The sequence below is a fragment of the Nelumbo nucifera genome, chromosome 8 (genome assembly GCF_055504915.1).
Source record: "Nelumbo nucifera cultivar China Antique chromosome 8, China Antique-T2T, whole genome shotgun sequence".
Lineage (NCBI taxonomy): Eukaryota > Viridiplantae > Streptophyta > Magnoliopsida > Proteales > Nelumbonaceae > Nelumbo > Nelumbo nucifera.
In genome coordinates this window covers 31,191,314-31,214,254 of record NC_142656.1, presented here as the reverse complement: position 1 = coordinate 31,214,254, position 22,941 = coordinate 31,191,314, and the positions used below count along the sequence as shown (strand labels likewise).

General features: G+C 42.7%; 1 protein-coding gene across 1 annotated transcript; it reads right to left on the bottom strand.

Annotated features, from left to right (window-relative positions):
* Positions 1-6,252: 6,252 nt before the first annotated feature.
* LOC104603137 (CBL-interacting serine/threonine-protein kinase 21-like) lies at positions 6,253-9,912 on the bottom strand. The gene is made up of 15 exons (XM_010267072.3): positions 9,064-9,912; positions 8,857-8,919; positions 8,673-8,744; positions 8,457-8,564; positions 8,302-8,373; positions 8,155-8,208; positions 7,899-8,024; positions 7,734-7,823; positions 7,528-7,653; positions 7,327-7,434; positions 7,116-7,235; positions 6,973-7,038; positions 6,818-6,892; positions 6,637-6,746; positions 6,253-6,563 (listed from the first exon to the last, which is right to left on the bottom strand). Exons 1-15 carry the CDS (start codon positions 9,223-9,225, stop codon positions 6,503-6,505), a joined length of 1,413 nt encoding a protein of 470 aa, XP_010265374.1. The 5' UTR covers positions 9,226-9,912; the 3' UTR covers positions 6,253-6,502.
* Positions 9,913-22,941: the final 13,029 nt, after the last annotated feature.

Sequence of the window (22,941 nt, the reverse complement as noted above, 5' to 3'; positions counted from 1 at the left end):
AGGGCCAAAGTAGCTTTTTGATGTGCACGGTCCGGCCGGGGGATCCACTCGAGGTACTTGCCAACTTGGAGAGGGCATTAGCTCATGCATTCTCGGCTCGCGAGGCCCGTTGCAGGGAGAAGCGTTGGAAGTGATGGGCTAAATCTTGGACTTTGGTGAGGTACTTGGACATACTTTGTTCCCTGGCCTCGTACTCGTCGTTCACCTAATTCACCACCAGTTGAGAGTCACTGAAGGCCTCAACTTATAAGGAGTTGAGGTCCCTAGCGAGCTGCAGACTAGCGAGGAGGGCCTCGTACTCAGCTTTTTTGTTTGATGTTAGAAAGTCGAAGCATAACGCATACTCCAGGGCATCATCGTCTGGGGTGAGGAGGATGAGGCCTGCTCCACTTCCTTTAGCAATGGAGGAGCAGTCGACAAAAAGCTTCCATCGGGGTTGAGCCTCGTCATCCACATGATCCCCCTCAGCATTTTTTGGGGGTTGGCGAAAGGCTCAGCTGAAGGTGCATTCTACTTTGAAATTTGTCAGAGCTTGTGCTTTGATCGCGGGCTTCTACTGGTACTGGATGTCAAACTCATACAACTCGATGGCCCACTTCGTCAGGCGCCTCGAGGTCTTAGGTTTGGCAAGGACGACCTTGAGGGGCTGGTTCGTCAAGACCACTACCGTGTGGGCCTAGAGGTACGATCGAAGTTTCCTTGCTGAAACCACAAAGGCAAAAGCCAACTTCTCTATCTTGGGGTACCTGGTCTCGGCATCACAGAGGGCCTTGCTGGTATAGTACACTGGCTTTTGCACGCCATCTTCCTTGATGAGGACTGAACTAATTGCTTCTTCTCCAGCCGAGAGGTATAGGTATAGGCTTTCCCCTTCGATTGGCCAAGCGAGGAGGGGAGGCGAAGTAAGTTACTCCTTGAGCTCGTCAAAGGCGCGCTGGCACTGCTTCATTTATTGGAACTCTTTTACCTTCTTGATGGCATGGAAGAAGGGTAGGCAGTGGTCGGCTAACTTTGACATGAAACAATTGAGGGCTGCTATTCAGCCGGTGAGTTTTTGGGTCTCCTTCACCGTCCGCGGGGGTACCATGTCTAGTATATCCTGTATCTTCTCAGGATTAGCCTCAATGCCTCTCTGAGTGATGACAAAACCTAGGAATTTGCCTGATGTAATGTCGAAGGCACACTTGCTAAGGTTGAGCTTCATGTTGTACTTCTGCAAGGTGTCGAAGGTCTCGGCTAGGTCCGAGACATGGGTCTCAGCCTTCAAGCTCTTCACTACCATGTCATCCACATAGGCATCAACGTTCTTGCCCATCTACTTTTTAAACACCTTGTTGATAAGGCGCTAGTAGGTGGCCCTAGCATTCTTGAGGCCGAAGGGCATCACACGGTAGTAGTATGTGCCATGTTCAGTGATGAACGAGGTCTTCTCTTCATCGTCTGGGTGCATTTTTATCTGATTGTATCTGGAGAAGGAATCCATGAAGCTAAATTGCTTGTACCCTGCAATGGCGTCAATGAGATGCTCTATCCTTGGCAAAGGAAAATTGTCCTTGGGGCAAGCTCGGTTAAGGTCTGTGAAATCAATATAGATCCTCCATTTCCCGTTAGCTTTCTTCACTATAACTACATTTGATAACCAGTTAGGGTAGTGTACCTCTCGGATAATGCTGGCGTCGAGTAACATTTCAACTTCCTCCTCTATGGCCTTCCAATGCTTCAGTGCAAAGTTCCTCTTCTTTTTCCGAACTGGCCTAGAGCTCGGATCCACGCTCAGCCTATGTGTAATGACCGAGGGGTCAATTTCGAGCATATCATTGAGTCTGAAGAAACTTACCAGTTTGGATAGGCTCTCGGGGGGAAGGTTGGACCCGACATGGACTGTCTTGTCGGGCTTGTCGTCGTCTAGGGGGACCGAGACGAGGTCCTCGGTCGGCTGGCCTCGGCTCGTTGTCTCCTCCCTGGGGTCGAGGCCCTCTAGTGGTAGAGTTTCTATGTTCTTGCCCTTCAGCGCTACCACAGCACTGACGGGCGGCATGCTAGTCCCCACGAACAACTCCGATGCCATGTTCGGTGGGGAACTAAGGCGAGGTGGTAGGAGGAGATGGCTGCCAAGAGTGTGTGAAGAGTTGGTCACCCCATGATGGCATTGTAGGGCGAGCCGATCTTCATGACCAGGAACTCTGTCATCCTTGTCACTTACTGGGGCTCTATCCCTACTGTGATTGGTAGGGAGATCTTGTCCTCTGATTTGATGATGCTGCCAGAGAAGCCAACTAGTGGGACATCTACTGGTTGGAGGCGCTCCAGAGCTATCTTCATCTTTTCAAAAGCTTCGTATAAAAGGATATCGACTAAGGAGCCACTGTTAACAAGGATCCTCTTGACTACGAAATTTGCAATGACGATCGAAACCACCAATGTGTCGTCATGGGGGACTGAGGGAAACCAACTCTTCACGACCAGGAACTCTGTCATCCTTGTCACCTGCTAGGGCTTCGTCCCTACTATGACTGGTAGGGAGATCTTTCCCTTTGGTTTGACGATGCTTCCAGAGAAGCCGACTAGTGGGGCATCAACTGGTTGGAGGCGCTTTGGAACTATCTTCATCTTTTCAAAAGCTTCGTAGAAAAGGATGTCAGCTGAGGAGCCACTATAAACAAGGATCCTCTTGACTACGAAGTTTGCAATGATGGCCGAAACCACCAATGTGTCATCATGGGGGACTGCTACCCCCATTAGGTCCTCGTCCGTAAAGGAGAGGGACTCTCGCTTCTGCTTCTTGGGGGCCAACTACTAGATGTTTAGTTGTCTGGCGTAGGCTTTGTGAGCCGAGGCTGAGGCTCCACCCGAGGTTGTGCCTCCCAGTATGATGTCAATGATGTCTGTTGCTTGTTGGTGGTGGTGGTGCTGTTGCTAGGAGGACAAGAAGCCAGCCTCGCCTCCGACGTATTTCTTGAGGTGGCCTCGACGAATGAGGGACTCTATCTCATTTTTGAGATAATAATAGTCCTTGGTGTCGTGGTCGGTGCCTCGGTGGAACTTGTAGTATTTTTTGGGGTTCCCCCAGTGGGGGTTCTTCTTCAAGTTTTTAGGCCACTTCATAAATTTCTCTTGCCCTGCAACAAAATCTGTACGTGGGTGGAGTTGAGTGGCGTGTACTGATTGTAAGCCTCTTCGACGGCAATGTATTTCTGGGCCCTTTCTAGGAACTCAAGCTTCATCTTCGACTGGCTTTTGGCAATGAGAGCCGAGCTAGGGAGGAGCCCACTGATAGCGGCATGCATGGAGACCAAGGGGTCGAAGTCACAGACCTCGAGTTCTTCTTTTTTGAAGCGGTTGATGTATGACCGAAAACTCTCTCCTCGTTTCTGCTTGACAATCATCAGCAAGACAACACTTTTTTGGGGGCGTCGGCTGCTGAAGAAGCAGGCGAGGAACATGCTAAAAAACTGTTCCCATGAGGTGATGGATTGAGGTGGAAGGCTAGAGAACCACTGCCGAGCGGCTCCCTTGAAGGTTGCTTGGAAAGTCTAGCACGTCAAGGCGTCGAAGTACCCGTATAGGATCATGAGCGCCCTGAAGTTCTCTAGCTGGTCGTCTGGGTTGTTCCCGTCATACATCTCCAAGGTGGGAGCCTTGAAGTTTGGGGGTAGAGGCTCAACGACGATATCAGGGGAGAAGGCATCCATTCTCCCTAGGGAATTACTCTGTTCGGCCGAGGTGTCGGTTTGACTTTGATACCACCAAGCTCGACTCAGAGTTTGGGGAACATGGGGTAGGGCATGGTCTGTGTCATCCCGGTCTTCATGGGCATGATGGCGATCGGCGCGGACTCCGGAGTGCTCGAAGGCGAGATCGTGTGCTTCGCGCCTAGCGTGGCGATTGTTTAGAACATCCCGGAGGTCTGAGAAGTGAGGGGAAGAGGCTCGACGTTGGCCCTTGGCCTTGGAGTGGGCGCTGGGGTGGTCGCAGCATCCGCCTTCGTTCCTCGACTTGGCCCTTCGGCGTCGGTGATGCTGCTCAAAGGGCTGACGGCTATCCTCCGATCATTCCGGTTCTCCCTCCTTTTGGCTAGGGGATCCAGAGGTCCTGGAGAGTAGGTCGGATGGACGACTACTACCAGACTCTGAGGGCTCGGTCCCTATGCGTGGCCGAGGCTGGGGACCAGTTGGCTGGTGGACTCATGCCGGCCCAGCTGTGTTGACTCCCCGGCGGGACGGTCACCCTGGGCGCAACCTCCTGCCTGGGGGTAGTTTTGCTCGACTTGCTGTGTCAAGTACTCCAGGCGGTCGAGCACGACCTGGAAGTGCTCATTGGTGACAAGATTTTGTGCGTTTCTTGTTTTTCGCACCATGTTGGTTGGTCGGAGCTTGGGGACTTGTTAGCTCATTAAAGTTCTTTTAGGGAATGTCTTAGCAACGCCTTCCCACAGATGATGCCAATTGTTGGTGCTCGGATTGGCCAAGGTCAACAAGGTAATTTCGCCCCTAGACTTTGGAGGGCCGAAGGCTCTGAGGGCTCGGAGAGGTTGCTGCTGAGGCCAAGGTATGTAGGCCAAGGTGGAGGAGGCTCCGAGTACTATAGAAGCCGAAGGTAGGTGGCCAAGGTACTGCAAGATAGAATACGTCAGAGGCCCCGGGTGAGAACCTGAGGCAGAGTCTCCGACGGTCAAGTTAGTATGGGGTACGAAGAGGGGAACCAGAATATAGTTTGTGAGCCCAGTTCCAGATTCAGACTATGGATTGTATCCGATTCCTCCCCTTACATGGAGGGGGGCACCCCTATTTATACTTGGGCTGCTTGGAGGTAGGTGGAGATGGACGCCTGGGATGGGAGCGAGCCGTACAAAAGCATACAATGGGCTTGGTAGGGTCATGCGAGTGCTCCGCAATTGGCTCCGTATGAGGGGAGCAGGGTAACCCCTGCTATGGCGGATCTCGTTCCCGGATCTGGTGCTCATGGGTTGGGCCTCCCAACCTTGAATGGGCTGGGTTGGGTCACCCCACATCACTTGGTATGTTCAAATTAGTAGAATCTCTCTTGGCACAAGAAATGATGCATATGCTTTCTAATTCCATCACAAATATTTTTCAAATGTTTCTTTTTCTCTTTTCTCACATCATTTTTTTGTTACTCTTTTGGTAGGCTTCTACTGTACTTAATGAGATAAAAACAATGTTTTCGAACTGCCGTTGATCCGAACAGTTGGACCGTTCAGACCAGGAACCATCCAAGCAACCAGTTCCATTTTACCCCAAACCCAGTCCCCGGCCAAAAACTATTGAATTGGTAAACAACCCATTGACCTAGACAGTCAAACCGTTGACCCGTTTGATCCATCTGACCTGTTTTACTTTTTTTTTTGTTAGAATGAAACATCCGTTTGAACTAGATGGTCAAACCGTTGACCCAAAAACTGATGGCCGGAACGGTTCCAGTTCCAGGTCGGTTTTTAAAACATTGGATAAAAAGATAAAACACTAGATTTACTTTGTTTACTCTTCAAAACAATGTCTAGGTTTCCCAATCATCACTGCCCACGTTATTCATGCCTCAACCGGCATGATTTCAACATGCATTGTAAATTAATAATAGAAAGCAAGGATATCAAATTCTTTTTGAATATTCTGTTTTTGCTTGCTAAAGGGACTTTCAAGGGGAAAAAATAGATTTAAAAAAAAAAATTTCAGCCTCATCTAATGTCACATGTAAACATATGTTGATGGATTGCGCTAACAGAGGGAAGGTATTTGTCAGAAGGAGATTTTAGTCCTTTTATTTAAAAGAGATGGAAGATATTAGTGTTTATCAAAAACATCAAGAGAGGTTTAAGTCTTATATCCTTTATTAAATTATATCTATATAGATATCATAAAATTTGTTCCGGATTCCATGTGATCTGATCATGTAATTAATCATAATCATTTGGTTCCAACATAATTGGATTGGATGTTGGGTCAGGTTTCAAACTTTTGGGCTCCATTGACACCCCTGGATACAAACCTGAAAGATGTATTGAACTATTGATATATCACCATAATTTATGATGAAAAAACTCTGCTGCAAAATCTATACTGCATTCCATGTGTAAATGGGTAAATATCCTCAAGAAAGTTTTTTTTTTCATCCCTCTTTTGAACACAAACTTATCACTCGAATCTTGATTAAACAGATTTAGGCACATATAGAGGAGGAACCTGAAGAATAAGAACTCTGTTGTATATCTTTCAGTGTTAAAGAATTTCAAAATTGCATGTTCAAGAAAGTAGCTTTATTCACACTTCCAAACGGAGAGACAACAATTGACAAATGAAACAAACCTAAAAGAGAAATGCAAAATGAAAAAAAGAAAAAGAAACATGTCACTAAATGCAAGAAACTGTACACATTCTCTATTTTTCCCCTCTCTCTCTCTGCCAATGTGGAAGAATAATATTTTTCCATGTCTTCTACATCTTTCTTTCCCTTTGGGGACCATCAGTGTAAAGACTACTAAATGTCATGAGGAAGAATAGCCACACAATTCTTTAGTACCTCTGTTGCTGCCTTCCTCTTCAGAGCTGCATGATTTAAAAATATGAGGTGAGCTGACAGCCGTCATTTTGCTGTGCAGTTTACTAAGTTCTGAATTACCTTCCATTTTCTTGGTCATTTTTTTCAGCAAAACTTGTATCTGTGGACACTTTTGGCTCATCAGAATCACCGGGTTTATCCGTGAGCAGACTTGATAGACTTTTACAGAACTGTTGGTCATGGTCAGGTTAATAATAGTTTACAAGGATTCACCTATCATATTGAGAAATCAGTTGCCTACCTCTTTATACCCTCTTAGCTCTCCTGCAGATTTTGATATTTCCACTACGCAATGTGTGGGAGTTACCTCAATCACCTGAGTTTTACCAAATTTAATTCGTGAGACTATAACATTGAATGCTGCTATTTATATGCTGCAGAGTATGAAACATTTACCTCTGCTGATAGGTTGAAATATGATCTACTACATCTGGTCATCTTCTGTTTCTGGTGAATTCTCACCTGGTAAACTCAGAAGGACAGTAAGTAGTAAGCATGTGGGAAATTGGATTTTAGAAAAGAAGAATGTACAAACTTACTTTTGAATTATAAATCCCTTCTACTGAGAGGCTTGCATCCTTTGCAGCATACTTGATTTTTTCTATGGTCTCATGAATTGGATGTCTGGAACCAAGCCTTATTTTCTGTTTCTCTTCATCCTTGAAGTGGCAAAAGATGCAAAGATACTTAGAAATTGAAGGGAAAAAGCATATGACAGAAGGAAATTCAGCATGAGAATTTCAAATTTACCTGTTCTTCAAAGAGACCTGACAGATCAAGGTCATTAGACATTGCTATCAATCGGAATGCATTGATAAAACTAGGTGATTTTGGAATACCCATTTCATTGTCCTTTCCCTGCATCAAATTTCAGATTCCTTACAACAGTTTACTAGCATTCATCTTATGGCTAATTGAAAAGAGTAGTTTAAATAGACCCAGTCCCTTTACCTCCATATCACTGAATGCAGCATTGACATCCTCTAAACTAATGTCTTCATCACACACAATTCCTAAAGAAGTCTTGTAGTTGGTTTGGAACCACTCATTTTCAATAATCTCTGCTATTGTGATTCGCTATAGAGAGAAAAATGGGAAGTTATCTCAATGATTATTGTTAGTTGGAGTTCTTCAACTGAACTTTTTGAGAGAGTTACCGTTTGGGCATTTGGATCAAGAATTCTGGAAATTAGATTCTTTTGCCTTTTTGTAAACCAGTCTGGGTACCTGTACTCTGCTTTAGATATCTTTGCAGAAAACTGGTATCAGAAAACTGAATGTTCATGTGGAACTGGAGCATCTAGTCTTTTTAACTACCATACCTTCCTATACAAGCTCATCAGGTTTCGATCATCAAAGGGAAGATAGCCAGAAAGTAATTCAAAAAGAATTACTCCACATGACCAAACATCAGAGGTTGCTCCATCATAGTTTTTATTGGCAATTACCTGTTAAAATAACAAAGGAGAACCATGCCAGGGATTGGAAAATATTTCTGTTTTAATGGGGTTTTGCCTGATTTTCACAAACAATTCAAGTGACCCTGCTAATTTTGGACAATATGAAAAATTTTCTTACCTCAGGAGCTACATAGCATGGAGAACCACAAGCAGTAGATAGTAAATCTCCAGGCTGTTTCCATAGCAAATTGATCAGACCTTCCATGTGTTTATTGAAATCTAAACAAAAAGTAATTTGAAGAATTGAAGTCAAAAGTGTACATGCCTTACGCAGTGCACTGAGCCCAAAGTCTGAGATTTTCAAATTTCCTTTGGTATCTAGCAGCAAGTTTTCAGGCTGTTCAAGGGACACCAACAGAAGCAAAGTTAATTGTGGCAGTAAGCAATCAATTAGGAGATGAAAGGATGATGATTTTCTACCTTGAGATCTCTGTGATAAACGCCCCTGCAATGACAGTACTCAACAGCATCGATCAATTGCTGAAAGTATAGCCTTGCCTCTTGCTCACTCAATTTCTTAAGGTAAGACTGGCAGAAAAGTAAGCTTCAGACAGACAATTTTCAAATGAAGCCAGCAAAGAGAGGGACCATTTCTGGCTAATTTTCTAGAGCTCAGAGAAAGATAAATATACCCACCAACTTGTCAGAGAGTTGACCCCCAGAAACATATTCCATTACAATGTAGATTTTTGTCTTGGTGGCGATGACCTGTATTTGCAGATCAACAAAGAAACCCAACTAGAGGGATGAGAACTTGATGCCCAAAATACAGAAACAAGGAATCCTATTAATCTCCAAGTTTGAGACTCTATAGACATACTTCGTGTATCCGGACAATATTGGGGTGATTCAGAAGCTTCATTGTACTTATCTCTCTCTTCACCTGAAGCCCAAAATTCAAAAACAATTGACTAATTGCTCTTAATCGGTGTCCTGCCATTGTATGGTGGGTACACCTCAACAGATTTCTTTTTTTTTTTCTGTAAAAGAAAATTCAAAGAAAAACAGAAGAAGAGATGAAAGTCACCTGCTCCATTAGCTTGTTTTCCATCACCATCTGTTTATCAATGATCTTGATTGCAACATACTGGTCTGTGCTGGTGTTCAAGGCCAGCTTAACCTTGGCGAAGGTGCCCTCTCCGATGGTTCTGCTGAGTTGGTATTTCCCAATGCTTTTAGCAAAACCCATCAATTTCAGACACTGAGCTTTGATGCCTCTGAGTGGAAAAAGGGAAATATGATCCTTCCCTCTGCTTGCTCGTCTTCACCAATGACCAAATGAGGATTTAGTGGGTATGTCGGCAGTGGTAGTACTGTTTCCGTAATTTGCTGAAGACATACACAAGAAATGATTTTGAAGCTCCCTTTTATTGCAGAGATATTCATCTGCTTCTCTCCGATCAGCCTCCTCCTCTTATTAGTCAGACGTTGCCCCCACACCAGCCACCAATTATAAGGGTTCTAATGGTTTAAGCAATATTTTCTTCTGGAGACGATTGAGCATGAGGTTAGGAAGGATTTACGCATGGGACTGGGAGGACAGGTAGTTGGGTTGAGAAGAGGGAACGTGTTGTTTTGAATGGAAGGTATTTCCAACCATCTCTCTCTCTCTCTAATGGCTCCTTTTATCTCCCACATTGTTGAAACCTTATTAAATTATTTTCCAAATGACAGAGACGGAGTGAAATCAAAATTGACGGTTTGGGTCTTGGGGAGCTGCATAGTGCGGACACAGAAAGGAGGGAGACCGGATCTGCGCGCCTCACACGCACATCCAATATTTCTCGCGCTTATTAATTATTATTCACGGGAGATGTTCCAATGCACGGTGGATGTGCATGTGAGGCGCCCATTTGTGAAGAGCAGATCCCGTCACAAAAGGCAGGGCTTTGGTCTTTGGGGAGTGGGGAAATAGGAAGGTGGGAATGTTTCAGCCCCAATAACATCTCCCGAATGTCATTATTCTTTAATAGCACACATCCCAATCACATTAAAATTAGCAAGAGGCCTTGACAAAGCCTGTTGGCTCATTCGTACATATATTGAGAACATCTCTCAAATGGAAAATGATGCGGCGCGATCCGGGCACTCCTAGTTTGCTAACTGGTTCCTTGTTGGCGACGGACGGCATCTGAGAAGACGGAAAAGAAGGATTCCCGGGGATTTACCCGGTGGGAATATTCCGATGCTTAAGTCAGAACGCAGGGGAAAGAGAAAAGAAGAGTGCTAAAGCTAAGAGTGTAGGTCGCGCTTTATCACTGTGCTCGAGAGATTAGCTCGCGAGCAAAGGTGTATGCAGTTTAGAGTATGAGAATATTAATGTGTTCCAAAGTCTGAAGATCCCTTTTCCCCTCTGCCTTGAGGGTTTTTATAGGGGCGTTCTTGTTAGATAGGGCATAATCGCCACTGGACCCCTGCCACAGTCGTTACTTGCTAGGGCTGCGCAGGTGGCCGTTGCAACGTACTCCTTGCTCGTGTGAGTGACACGTTTTCAAGGGGCAGGCGTGCCTCTGCCTGCTAAGAGACGTGGGCGCAGACTGTCGAAAGGAGAGGGACTGCGTCGTCAGTTAAGGGACATGGCGCAGTCTGATCGGTACGGCCTGTCAGATAGAAGCTTCTTGAAGAGCTCTCATGTTGCGCACTTGTGAACCACTTTGTAGCGAGCTTGGGAATACTTCAGGGTTACCCTTAGTAGAATTGGTCCCTGGGATGGCTTATCTGCTTGGGGGCCCGGGCGAGCTGGTTTCCCTAGCTCGCGAGCTAAATTTTCCTCAGAATATCCCCTTTGGGGTAGCTCGGGGAACCCGGAGCTCGCGTTGTGGCGAGCTCCTTTATGGGCTCATTACTTGGTTGTAATAGGCCACGATGTTGAGTTGTTACTCGTGCTGAGTCAGGTCCACGTGTCACCGTTTCGTAGGTCGGGTCAAATCATCCTACATCAATTGCCCCCACTCCTTGGGCTGAGAGCGTCGCCTTAGCGCGAGGAGTTCATAAGTATGACGGACTGATTTGACCGAAATTCAAACTTGATTGACTACTCACATTAAATGCGTTCGCGGGAACCAAGAGATTTTCTGACTTTTCGGATTCCGAAAACGTGTTGAAGTGGCGCTTAACTCCGGATGTCGTGCAGCCGTCACTACCTTAATCATGGAAGATGTGCAGCCAATCGCTTTCGGTTTTCAGAAGGCGTGCGGTCAGTATGCCTACGAACCGTTGGATCTGCTTTAATCTGGGCCGTTGATTCTGAGGAGTGGGGGCTATAAATAGGAGGGCCCTTTGGGTCTCTTTTTCCCTCACACCATCTTGCTGTCTTCGGATTCTGAGGTCGCGCATCTGTCAAGTCTACTCGAGTTCCTCAACTCACTTCATCCCATCCCTTTCAGTGTCTCTTACTTACTGTCAGTCCTGTCTGGGTACCCGTACCATACTCGTCATCGGGACGGTGACCAAGACGATGATGCTCCCTCGAGCTCGGGGGGAGCTTGGGAGCAGGTCTCGGGGGCCGGGAGACCTCCGGTGAAGGAGCCTCTACTTCCCACGGAAGGGAGCCCGATACTTTTGGCCTTTCCTCCATGACAGAGGGGAGGCTTAGGTCTCTAATTAGTTATTTCCACCTTCCTGGGGACCTCCTCTACTGCCTTTCCACCGGTAACTTTCCATGGGAGCATAGTCCCAATGAGATAGTCATTTACCAGGAGCAGCTCGAGGCTGGCCTACGTCTTCCCCTGCACCCCTTGATAGTAGAGGTGCTAAACCACTTTAATGTCACCATCAATCAGCTTCATCCCAATGCCATTCGGAACATGGTTGGGACTATATCCTTGTGTTGGGAATACTGTCTTCCCTTGAATCTCGACATTTTTTCCGCTATCCTTTGTATAAAGAATGCCACCCTCGGGGCTCCACCGGAGAGGCGTCTCTATTACTTCTCTCCCCGTCGTGGCTACAAGCTCTTGCATGAGCTCCCGAAGAAAATTTCTGCTTGGAAGTGGGACTATTTTTTGGTCCGCAACCCCGAAGGGTGGCCCTTCTCTACTTCTTGGAGGGGTGCCATCCAGGACTCCGGGGTCGAGCTGGACCCCGATACATAGAAAACGATGCTGTCCTAGCATTAGTAGTCTTCCTCTATTCGGACTACTTGACCGAGGAGAAGCTCGTGCAGGCCGGCCTGAGCCCGGGTAGGTTGCCTTTTTAGGTCGCGTAGTACTTGTCGTAACATTGTGTCATATACATATACTTCGTTCTTACCGAACTAACACTTTGTGGTTTCTTCTTGGCAGCCATCATGTCTGGTATCGACTCACGCCGTCTTCTTTCAAACAACTAGAGGCGCAGAGTGAAGAGGTCGCGCCCCAATCGGACTCCCCCCTCGGGGGGCACCGAGTTCGGATCTGTCGAGCCAGTCTTATCCTCTCCTCCGCCTGAGATTCCGCCACCTGAAATCCCGCCACCTCCACCCGAAGGAGGAGCTAGTGGGGCTGGCTTCAAAAGGGGCTGGCTTTTAGAAGCATTCCCACAGAGGACACCGAATGATGCGGTGCGATCTGGGCAATCCTAGTTGTCTACTAACTGGCTCCTTGTTGGCAACAGACGAAACCTGAGAAGACGGAAAAGAAGGATTCCCGGGGATTTACCCGGTGGGAATACTCCGATGCTTAAGTCAGAACGCAGGGGAAAGAGAAAAGAAGAGTGCTAAAGCTAAGAGTGTAGGTCGCGCTTTATCATTGTGCTCGAGAGATTAGCTCGCGAGCAAAGGTGTATGCAGTTTAGAGTATGAGAATATTAATGTGTTCCAAAGTCTGAAGATCCCTTTTCCCCTCTACCTTGAGGGTTTTTATAGGGGTGTTCTTGTCATATAGGGCATAACCACCACTGGACCCCTGCCACAACCGTTACCTGCCAGGGCTGCACAGGTGGCCATTACAACGTACTCCTTGCCCGGGTGAGTGACACGTTTCCAATTGGCAGGCGCACCTCCGCCTGCTGAGAGATGTGGGCGCAGATTGTCGAAAGGACAGGGACTGCGCCGTCAGTTAAGGGACGTGGCGTAGTTTGATCGGTACGGCCTATCAGATAGAAGCTTCCTGAGGAGCGCTCATGCTGCGCACTTGCGAACCACTTTGTAGCGAGCTTTGGAATACTTCAGGGTTACCCTTAGTAGAATTGGTCCCTGGGATGGCTTATCTGCTTGGGGGCCCGGGCGAGCTAGTTTCCCTAGCTCGCAAGCTAAAGTTGCCTTGGAATATCCCCTTGGGGGTAGCTCGAGGAACCCAGAGCTCGCGTTGTGGTGCGCTCCTTCTTTATGAGCTACGATGCGGCAAGCTGCTTTATGGGCTCATTACTTGGTCGTAATAGGCCACGATGTTGAGCTGTTACTCGCGCTGAGTCAGGTCCACGTGTCACCGTTCTAGATGTGCGGCTCCAAGTGCTGTGAGATTGGTGTGAGTAGAGCTCATACCAAATAATAACATTGATATAGGTTTGATATAGATTTATGAGATCCACATGATTCAGTTAAGGACAATGACTGGGAATGACGAGGATAATAGTGGTATTGTGAAATTGGAAAAAATTTTGGTTGTTTTCATCTGTATCCACACATCTTATACACCGTGGATCAGTCTTGTGGTGAGGTGTGCGTACACAGATCTTATTGGAATATATATATATGCTGGAACGGATTTTTGTTGGGAAGAGACTCCAACTCACAAATTGCTAGTACTAGTGCCATCAGGCATTGCAAATCTGGATCCTCTCCCAAGTCCCAACAAAAAAAAAGGAATCCGATCAAAAGCCATTTTAAGGCATCTCATACATGGTGGATCCCATTCTTATGGTGCAATGTGGAGACACGGATCATGTTGGAATGATACTCCTAATACGGGGCATCATCCCTGTAGAGAACACTAATGTGGACCCCACTAAGGTGGTTCCCATGGTTCGTATGTCAACAATAAGTTATGATTAGGATTAGATAAAAATTAGGATTATTCTCTTATGATTTCAGCTTTATCTTATCTTGCCATGCAAGCAATTTAGTCATTTTATAATAGTATAATACTATGTGTATAAATTTAAGAGTGGGGCCACTGTTTCAAAACAACCAAATCTCTCTTTTCTCAAAATCTCTCTCTCTCTCTCTCTCTTCTTTTCTTATTCTTTTTCTTCTTCTCTTTTAAGTGTCTGTTCCATCTTGAATGACAACTTGGTATCAGAGCATTCGATCTAGGTTTTCTCATGTGGGATTAATTTAGCCGACCACATGAGAACTATTTAGGGCTGAAAGATTTTTTTCATTCGATTGATTCTTGGAGATTACAAGAAGTCTTCAGCAACTGTCCAAGGATTGGAAAGTGTTCCTTGTAATTAGGAAGAATCAGAGAAGAATTAAGTGATCAAGGGAAGGTCTTGATCAAGATTGGAGGTGCCAATCAGATTTTTTTGGTTCTCTCATCAAGACTAAAGTTGGCGATCAAGAAGATTTTCTCAAAGATCAGTTCTATTTTCAGAAGTTTCCGGGGTTGATCAGAATCAAGATCAGTTTTGAGCAAAATTGAAGTTGACGATTAGAATTTCAAGAAGATCTTTGAATCAAGATCAGTTTTTTCAGAAATTTCTAGGTAAGGTCTTTTTCTTTCTTGAGGTCAGCAGCAAGGATAGCTTAATTTGTGAGGTACGGGTATATATAGAGATTAAACTATTTTTTTTCTTATGTCTGGTTGTGTTTCAATAGAATTGGGTACAAAACTCTTAAATAGAGATAAGAGAATAGAAATCTAATACCAGCCAACTACTATTAGTTCTCAAATTCAGTAGGTTGATTGGTACAGTAATACAGTGATATGGAAAGTTTTTTTACTGAATTCGATTTCTGCTTGTAGACCTACTGTCGTTAGTTTTCAGACCCAATAAGCTAATTGTTATAGTAAATAGAAAGTGTTTTTTGCTTAACCCTTAACCAAGAATGGAGTTCAAGATCCAAGGGGAGGGTGGTTTTGGAACTGGCTCAGGTAATATGGCTGAGAACACTTTCCAAATTACAACTGTTAAGTTTGATGGATTGAACTACTTAAAATGGGTTCAATCAGCCATTATGGCCATTGGGAGAAGAAAAAAACTAAACTATTTGTTGGGGGATATGAAGGAACCAACTAAGGAGGATCCTACTTATGCTAAGTGGATTCAGGAGAATTATTTGGATATGACATGGCTGTGCAACTCTATGCAGCCACACATCAGCTGAAACTACTTATTGGCAAAAATAGCTAAGGAAATATGGGATGTTGTGAAAGAAACCTACTCTCAGCCCCTTAATATTGTTAGGGCTTATGAGGTAAAATGTGAGGCTAAAAATCTCAAGCAAGGTGAGAAACAAGTTTCTGTTTATTTTTCAATCTTGAAATCCCTATGGCATGAAATTGACCACCTTGAATCAATTGAAGGGGATAGACTTACAGAAAGCAGATTGAAACTAATAGAGTGTTTGAGTTCCTAACTAGTCTAAATTTGGAATATAATATTGTGAGATAGCAATTGTTGACAAGAGATAATGTAGCTCTGTCCCAGGCCTATTCCTTAATACACAGTGAAGAGACTAGGAGAAAAGTTATGCTACAACAATAGCCTTTTGAATCAGCTCTGGTAACAGTTAAGCCCAAATCTGGGGGTGATAAGGAAAGAGACATGAAGAAAGAAACATGAAGAAAGAAACTAAGAAGGACCTAGTATGTGAGCATTGCAAGAAACCTAAACATACTAAAGATACCTGTTAGAAGTTGCATCCACATCTAGTTCCAGTAAAACTCAAAAAGAAAAAGGGGAATGCAAATATGGTTGTTAACACTGATAGTACAACCTCACATAGCACAAAAGGCACTCCTCTAAACACCCTAGCTGTTGTTCGAGCTACTCTAATTCAGTTGAAAAATGAAGTTGGTAATTCAGCTCCACCTCCTCGAACACCATCAGCACCCTTACCTCAGTTTTTGCACATTCAAGTAATAGGGCCTCAGCTCACCATGCCTCAGCTACAGGTAATACAGAACATTCATGGATAATAGATTTAGGAGCATCTGACCATATGACTGGCTTGTTGTCACTGTTTGCTACCTATCACTTATTTTTTGGCAGAGACAAAGTGTCAATTGCTGATGGCTCCCTCATTCCTATTTCTGGCAAGGGAGACATCAAGTTGTCTAATGCCATTTTCTTATCTTCGGTTTTGCATGTTCCTAAGCTTAGTACTAACTTGCTTTCAGTTGGTAGCATTACGAAAAACCAGAATTGTTTAGTAACATTTTTCCCGGGTCGATGTGTTTTTTAGGTTCTGGAGACAAGGAAGGTGATTGGGACTGACCGTAAGGCAAATAGAGTCTATCTGCTTGGAGGGAGTTCTCATTGGGAAGATAGTGAGACTAAGAGATCTTGTGTTTCTCAATCTGTTGATCAAGCTATGCTTTGGCATAATAGGATGGGTCATTTATTTTTTCTAGCTTTGAAGAGTTTGTTTCCCAGTTTATTTGAATCTATCCAGATGTCTAGTTTGAAATGTGAGAGTTGTAAATTTGCAAAGCACTGCATGACAACATATTCATTAAGTAATAATAGAAGTAACATTCCCTTTGAAATTGTGCATACTGATTTTTGAGGACCTTACCATACCACTGCCATGGGAGGTATAGATATTTCCTACTATTTGTTGATGATTATACTCATTTTTTGTGGCTTTATCTCATGTGTTCTTGAGATGAAGTTCCAAAATTAACCCAGATTTTTCATGAAATGATGGGTTAAAATCAAAATTTTTAGATATGATAATGTGAAAGAATATTTTGCAAACCCATTAGCCTCCTATTTGCTTGAACATGGAATTATCCATCAAAGTACCTGTCCTCATACACCACAATAGAATGAGGTTGCTAGAAAAAAAGAATAGACACATATTGGAGGTGGCCAGAAGCATTATGTTTACCTCCAATGTGCCTATACTGGGGGGATGCTATTCTTATAACAATATATCTCATCAATAGGATTCTTTCATGGGTTTTTGACATGAAACCTCCATTTACCCTCTTATACCCTGATAAAGAGTTATTTACCGTTCCCCTTAAAACCTTTGGTTGTACATGCTTTGTTCAGATTCTTGGCCTTCATCGTTCCAAGTTTGATCCTAAGGCTTCAAAATGTGTTTTCCTTGGTTATGTACAAATTCAAAAGGGACATTGTTGCTATGAACCTACTTCTAGGAAAAGATTTGTCTCAATGTATGTCATTTTCTTTAAAGACGTACCCTATTATCCAAGGGTTTCTCCTCAAGGGGAGAGTAGTGAGGTTGGGATTAACTCGTCAGAAGTTCTTTTACTTGTCCCATTAAGTGAAGAGGGGTGTAATGGGGAGGGTTGTTAGAGATGCAGGGATGTGAGAATTTATCATAAATGATGGAGGCAGGTTGATTTTGGTCGTCAGCACTCCAAGCCAGCCCTAGTTCCTTCTACAGATCCAAATCCAGGTACCACAGTCTCTTCACCAGATACTACAGATGAGAGATCTTCTACCATGGAGCTTGCACTTTCATTGAATGACCTTGACCTTCCCATAGCAGTCCGTAAAGGCAAACGCCGTTGCACCACATCCACAACTCATTGCATTTCCTAGTTCTTGTCCTATGAACATTTGTCTCCCTCCAACAAGTCTTTTCTTGCATCCATTGCTGAAATTCCCATTCCTAGAACAGTATAAGAAGCTTTGTCAGTTCCTAAGTGGAAAGATGCAATAAAAGTAGAAATTGATGCCCTCATCAGAAACAATACCTGGGAGATAGTTGATCAGCCTAAAGGGAAGAAACCAGTTGGTTGTAGATGGATGTTCACTATGAAACATAATGCTGATGGCTCCATTGAAAGGTATAAGGCCTGATTAGTTGCAAAGGGATTTACTCAGACATATGGTATTGATTACTTAGAAACTTTTGCACCAGTAGCAAAGATGACCACTATTAGAGTCCTATTATCTCTTGTAGCCAGTTACTCTTGGCCGTTGTATCAAATGGATGTTAAAAATGCCTTTCTCAATGGAGACTTGCAAGAAGAAGTTTACATGGAGTTACCTCTTGGATTTTATGGTACAGAGACAAGAAAGAAGGTTTTTCAGTTGAACAAAGCCTTGTATGGACTAAAACAGTCCCCTAAAGCTTGGTTTGGCAGATGCATATGAGCCCTTGAAAGGCTTGGATATGTATAGGCTCAATCATACCACACCTTGTTTATTAAGAGAGTGGATTCTTCCTTAATCTTACTTGTTGTATATGTGGATGATATTATAGTAACAAGAAATGATAATAGTGAGATTGAGTCCCTTAAGCAACTCCATCAAGAGTTTGAGGTAAAAGATCTAGGAGAACTATGATACTTCTTAGGCATTGAAGTAGCCAAATCCAAGTATGGGATTTTTGTTTCTCAAAAAAAGTATGTTCTTGACCTATTGGAAGAAACAGGAAAATTGGCTGTTAAGCCTGTTAACATACCTATTGAACAAAATCACAAGATTAGTGCAGAGGGTGGAGAGCCCCTTGAAGATAAAGCTTTGTTCCAATGGTTAGTTGGAAAACTTCTCTATCTTTGTCTCAATTGACCTGACATCAGTTATGCAGTCAGTGTGGTTAGTTAGTATATGCATTCTCTTAGGACTACTCACCTCCTTGCAGTTGAGAGGATACTAGCATATTTAAAGAGGTGCCCAGGCAGAGGCATTTTATTCAAGAATAATGATCACATGAAGATAGAAGTTTACACAGATGCTGATTGGGCTAGGTGTGTTGATGATCGAAGATCTACCTCTGGATATTGTGCTTTTATAGGAGGTAATCTTGCCTCTTGGAGGAGTAAGAAACAAAATGTTGTTTCTCGTTCTAATGCTGAAGCTAAATATAGGTCCATGGCAAATGGTGTAGCTGAGATTCTATGGTTGAGATCATTATTTGAGTTAGGTATTGTTTATGAGAAACCCTTGATGTTGTACTGTGATAATCAAACTACCATCAATATAACCCATAATCCGGTACAACACGACAGAACTAAGTATCTTGAAGTGGATCAATATTTTATCAGAGAGAAGGTTACATCTCAAGAAGTATGCTTTCCATACATCACCTCTGACATGCAACTGGCAGACCTTCTCACCAAGGTGGTTCAAGGAAGAAATTAGAGGTAGATCTATGCAAGTTGGGAATGACAAACATCTATTCCTGACTTAAGGGGGAGTGTAGAGAACACTAATGTGGACCCCACTGTTCGTATGTCAACAATAAGTTATGATTATGATTAGTCTTTTATGATTTCAGCTTTATCTTATCTTGCCATGTAAACAATTCAGTCATTTTATAAGTATGATACTATGTATATAAATTTAAGGGTGGGGCGGTTATTTAAAACAACCAACTCTCTCTTTTCTCAAAATCTCTCTCAAGTTCTCTCTCTCTTCTCCCTCCTCTTTTCTTATTCTTTTTCTTCTTCTCTTTTAAGTGTATGTTCAATCTTGAACGACTACTATCCCCATTAATGCTATTCAAAAAAACCCTTTAATTCTATTTAACTATTAAAAATAGCATTTTCTTGAAATGCCTTAAAAAGTAGCATCAGCCACCTGTCAATTTGATAGGATACCCCTTATATGGGGCATATCGTGTTGAAATATTAAATCTTACTCCCAAGGCCATTTTAAGACATCTCTCACACATGGTGGATCCCACTGTTATGGTGCAATGAGTGGACACAGATTATATTGGAATATATGATACTCCTAATATGGGGCATCAGCCCCATTAATGCTATTAAAAAAAAAACCTTTAATTCTATTTAACTATTAAAAATAGCATTTTCTTGAAATACCTTAAAAAGTAGCATCGGCCACCTGTCAATTTGATAGGATACTCCCAATAAGAGACATATCGTATTGAAATTTTAAATAGTAACCCTTGTGACAATAAGTTTTGATCTAGCTAGCAATAGTACCAACTGAACAACCCATCAATTGGTGCCAATGACCAAGTACTTGAAATGGTTTTTAGCTAATATTATACCTTTGTTATGAAATGGAAGTATTTATGACTCTCTAGTTAAAATTACATAAAAAAAAAAAATAGAAATGGTCACTTGGCACCCTACAAATCGAAGGCATGGGATCAAACTTATAGCATGGCAGACTCTTTATAATATGAAATCACATCTGCGCCCGATAGAGCACACCCCATGGGTGCCTCACAGTACATCCAAACCATGTATTGGGAAGATGTTCCCAATGCACGCTCAGATGTCCATGTGGGACACTCTATTGAAGCTTAGATGTGAATTCCCATAATATGGTTATTGAGCTTCACATGCACCCTGTTCTACTTTCCTGTACGGTAACAAAGGAAAAAGTTACCAAAATGACATTTCCTACTATTCCTCGTAACATTTCTCAAAAGAACCAATCAAGTCCTACATTATTTCTTCTTTTTGTTTGTTTTTTTTTTCTTTTTTTTTTTGAATCTTGTCATTTGATTATATTAGATTGATTAAAGCAAAGTTTTAAGATCCGTATCCAACACGGAACCGTTTTGAAGACCAGTCCTTGGTTGAACAATTTGATCTCCAGTTCGAATGAACAATTTGTTCTGATTAAAAATATAATTTAAATAAAAATGGTAGTTGTTTGAATTGACGATTCAATTACCCAAATCAATGGTTTTTTATTCAGACATGGTTTTAGGGTAAAATAAAATCGGTTGTTTGATAGATTACCGGGTCAACCGGTCCGACCATTTGCTCCAATCAGGTTGACAAAACCATGGATTAAAAAATACCCTTTTATAGTAAAAAGTACCGGGTCAATCGGTTCCAAGTATACCCTTTTATAGTAAAAAATACCCTTCAGCCTCTGAGAACCTTGGGCTAGGTCTCGTTTGGAGTCGTGGATGAAGCTCCGACGAACGGAAAATGCTCACACAAAAACATGAACATTAGACTGGTACTTACATAGCAGGACACAGATCAGTGCAACTCCTTATTTCATAAAGAAATCATGAAACAACCATCAAAACACTGAAAGATAGGAAGCAAATGGAAGGGATTCACCATAGGCCACCTTCCATAGCAATTTGGTACAAATTATGTACAATGTTGTCTTTTAAAGATTTGGGAAAACAAATTTTGAAAGAAAAGCTAAAATAAAATAGTAGAGAAGAAAACATCCTCATGCATTGTTATGGTAGTTTAATTAAAATGCTCAGACCAACTAGTAAACAGCCTCTTTCCAAGGCACCCATGCAGTATGGAACATGTTGGCACCAGACTTTTTGTCATCAGGCATAATATGTTCACAGACATATTTAATTACAATATAATTTCTAGTGAGACTACGTGTCAAACAAATAAATTTCACCTACCTCGCCAACATCAGGAAGACCAGTCAGTGCACATACATGAATTCGGCTTCTATCAGGGCAACATCCGTTCAAACAACTTTTTACAGCGTTGTATTGGGAATATCTCCACATTCATGTGCTTTATTTTATGGGGAGATATTCCCAATGCAAGATTGCAAGAGGCTGTTGGGACTGTGTGAGCACAGCTTTCTTATTAAGACCACCGAGAAGCCAATACATTCATGAAGCTTTCTTATTGCTCCCAAAGCTAGTTACATTCCAGAGTTCGATGCCTTGTAGCCTCAGAGCATAAATAGTATTGGTTAGCATAAAATCACACCAGTAAACTAAGGCTTTTGAATAGCCCTCCTAAGACTGCCAAGTAATGGAAATAGGCCCCAACCAAACAATAGTGAGATTCAAAAAGGTACTGACAGACTTTGGAGGAATAAAATCATAAGGGAACTTCTTGTCAGGACTAACATTAACATGAAGATGAATGTAATGACCTAAGGTTGTGTTTGGTTTGAAGGAAAAAGTAGGGAATGGAAGGGAAACCTTTACAAACCTTGTACAAATTTTTCTACCTTTCCCTAACTTAAGTTTGGTTTGAAGGAAAAGGTAGGGAAATGCAGGGAAATCTATACAAGATTTGTAAAGGTTTTACTTCCTTTCCTTTCCTTTCCTTTCCCTACTTTTTCCTTCAAATATCAACAATATAGGAGTACGACCACTCCCTTTCAAGTAACCCTAGAATTTTCAAGTGTTGAAGTAGTCAAATGATGCAAACTTCCTTACGATAATCAAATTTGAATTGCACTTGATATGTAGTTCTTTCAAATACTTTAAACCCATTTTTATTTGCTCAATCCACTAGTTACCCCCTTTAACATTCATACTAGCTATTCCTTCAAATAAAACCTCCCAAGAGGTAGATGTCGGATACTTAATTGTCTATATGAACCCTTAATCAATTCTCGAAAGAAAAAGAGGGAGGAGTAAATGAATATGAAAAATCAGGGAAAATAAGCAAATGATAAGGCTGAAAAAAGGAAAGGAATGTAACAAAGATAAACTAGAGTAGTTAAGTGCCGACAAATGGAGAAAAGAGAAAGTAAGAAAAACTACGGGAGATATATATAGTATTCAAACCGATGAGACATCGTTTGAGGGTAACATCCATCCACATTTTTATTCTAGCTTTATCCATTTACATTTTGCTCTATAATAAAGTCCTTTCGGATCAATCAAGTGTATGGCCCATGCTATTAAAAGACATGAAGAGCCCTTTCTTGATTCATGGTTATGAGAGGAGTTAGAGTGAATAGAAAGAAATAAAAACAAGAAAGTACAACCTTGAGTAAAACCCTAGATGTCAATTTAAGCATTTGATTTCCATTTTAGCTAAGTATTCTAAGACTTTTATCCATCATTACAAGATCCTTGCCCTAGACCACCTTTCGTCCTAGTTAAAAGTCCTCATTGATCTCTAAGAAATTG

Excerpts from the sequence above, each read along its gene's own strand:
- LOC104603137 (XM_010267072.3), bottom strand. The coding sequence starts at position 9,225 with ATGGGTTTTGCTAAAAGCATTGGGAAATACCAACTCAGCAGAACCATC. Across the intron at positions 8,209-8,301 it reads GGCTCAGTGCACTGCGTAAG|CCTGGAGATTTACTATCTAC; the intron begins GCATGTACACTT and ends CTATGGAAACAG. Across the intron at positions 7,236-7,326 it reads CAGGTCTCTTTGAAGAACAG|GATGAAGAGAAACAGAAAAT; the intron begins GTAAATTTGAAA and ends TGCCACTTCAAG.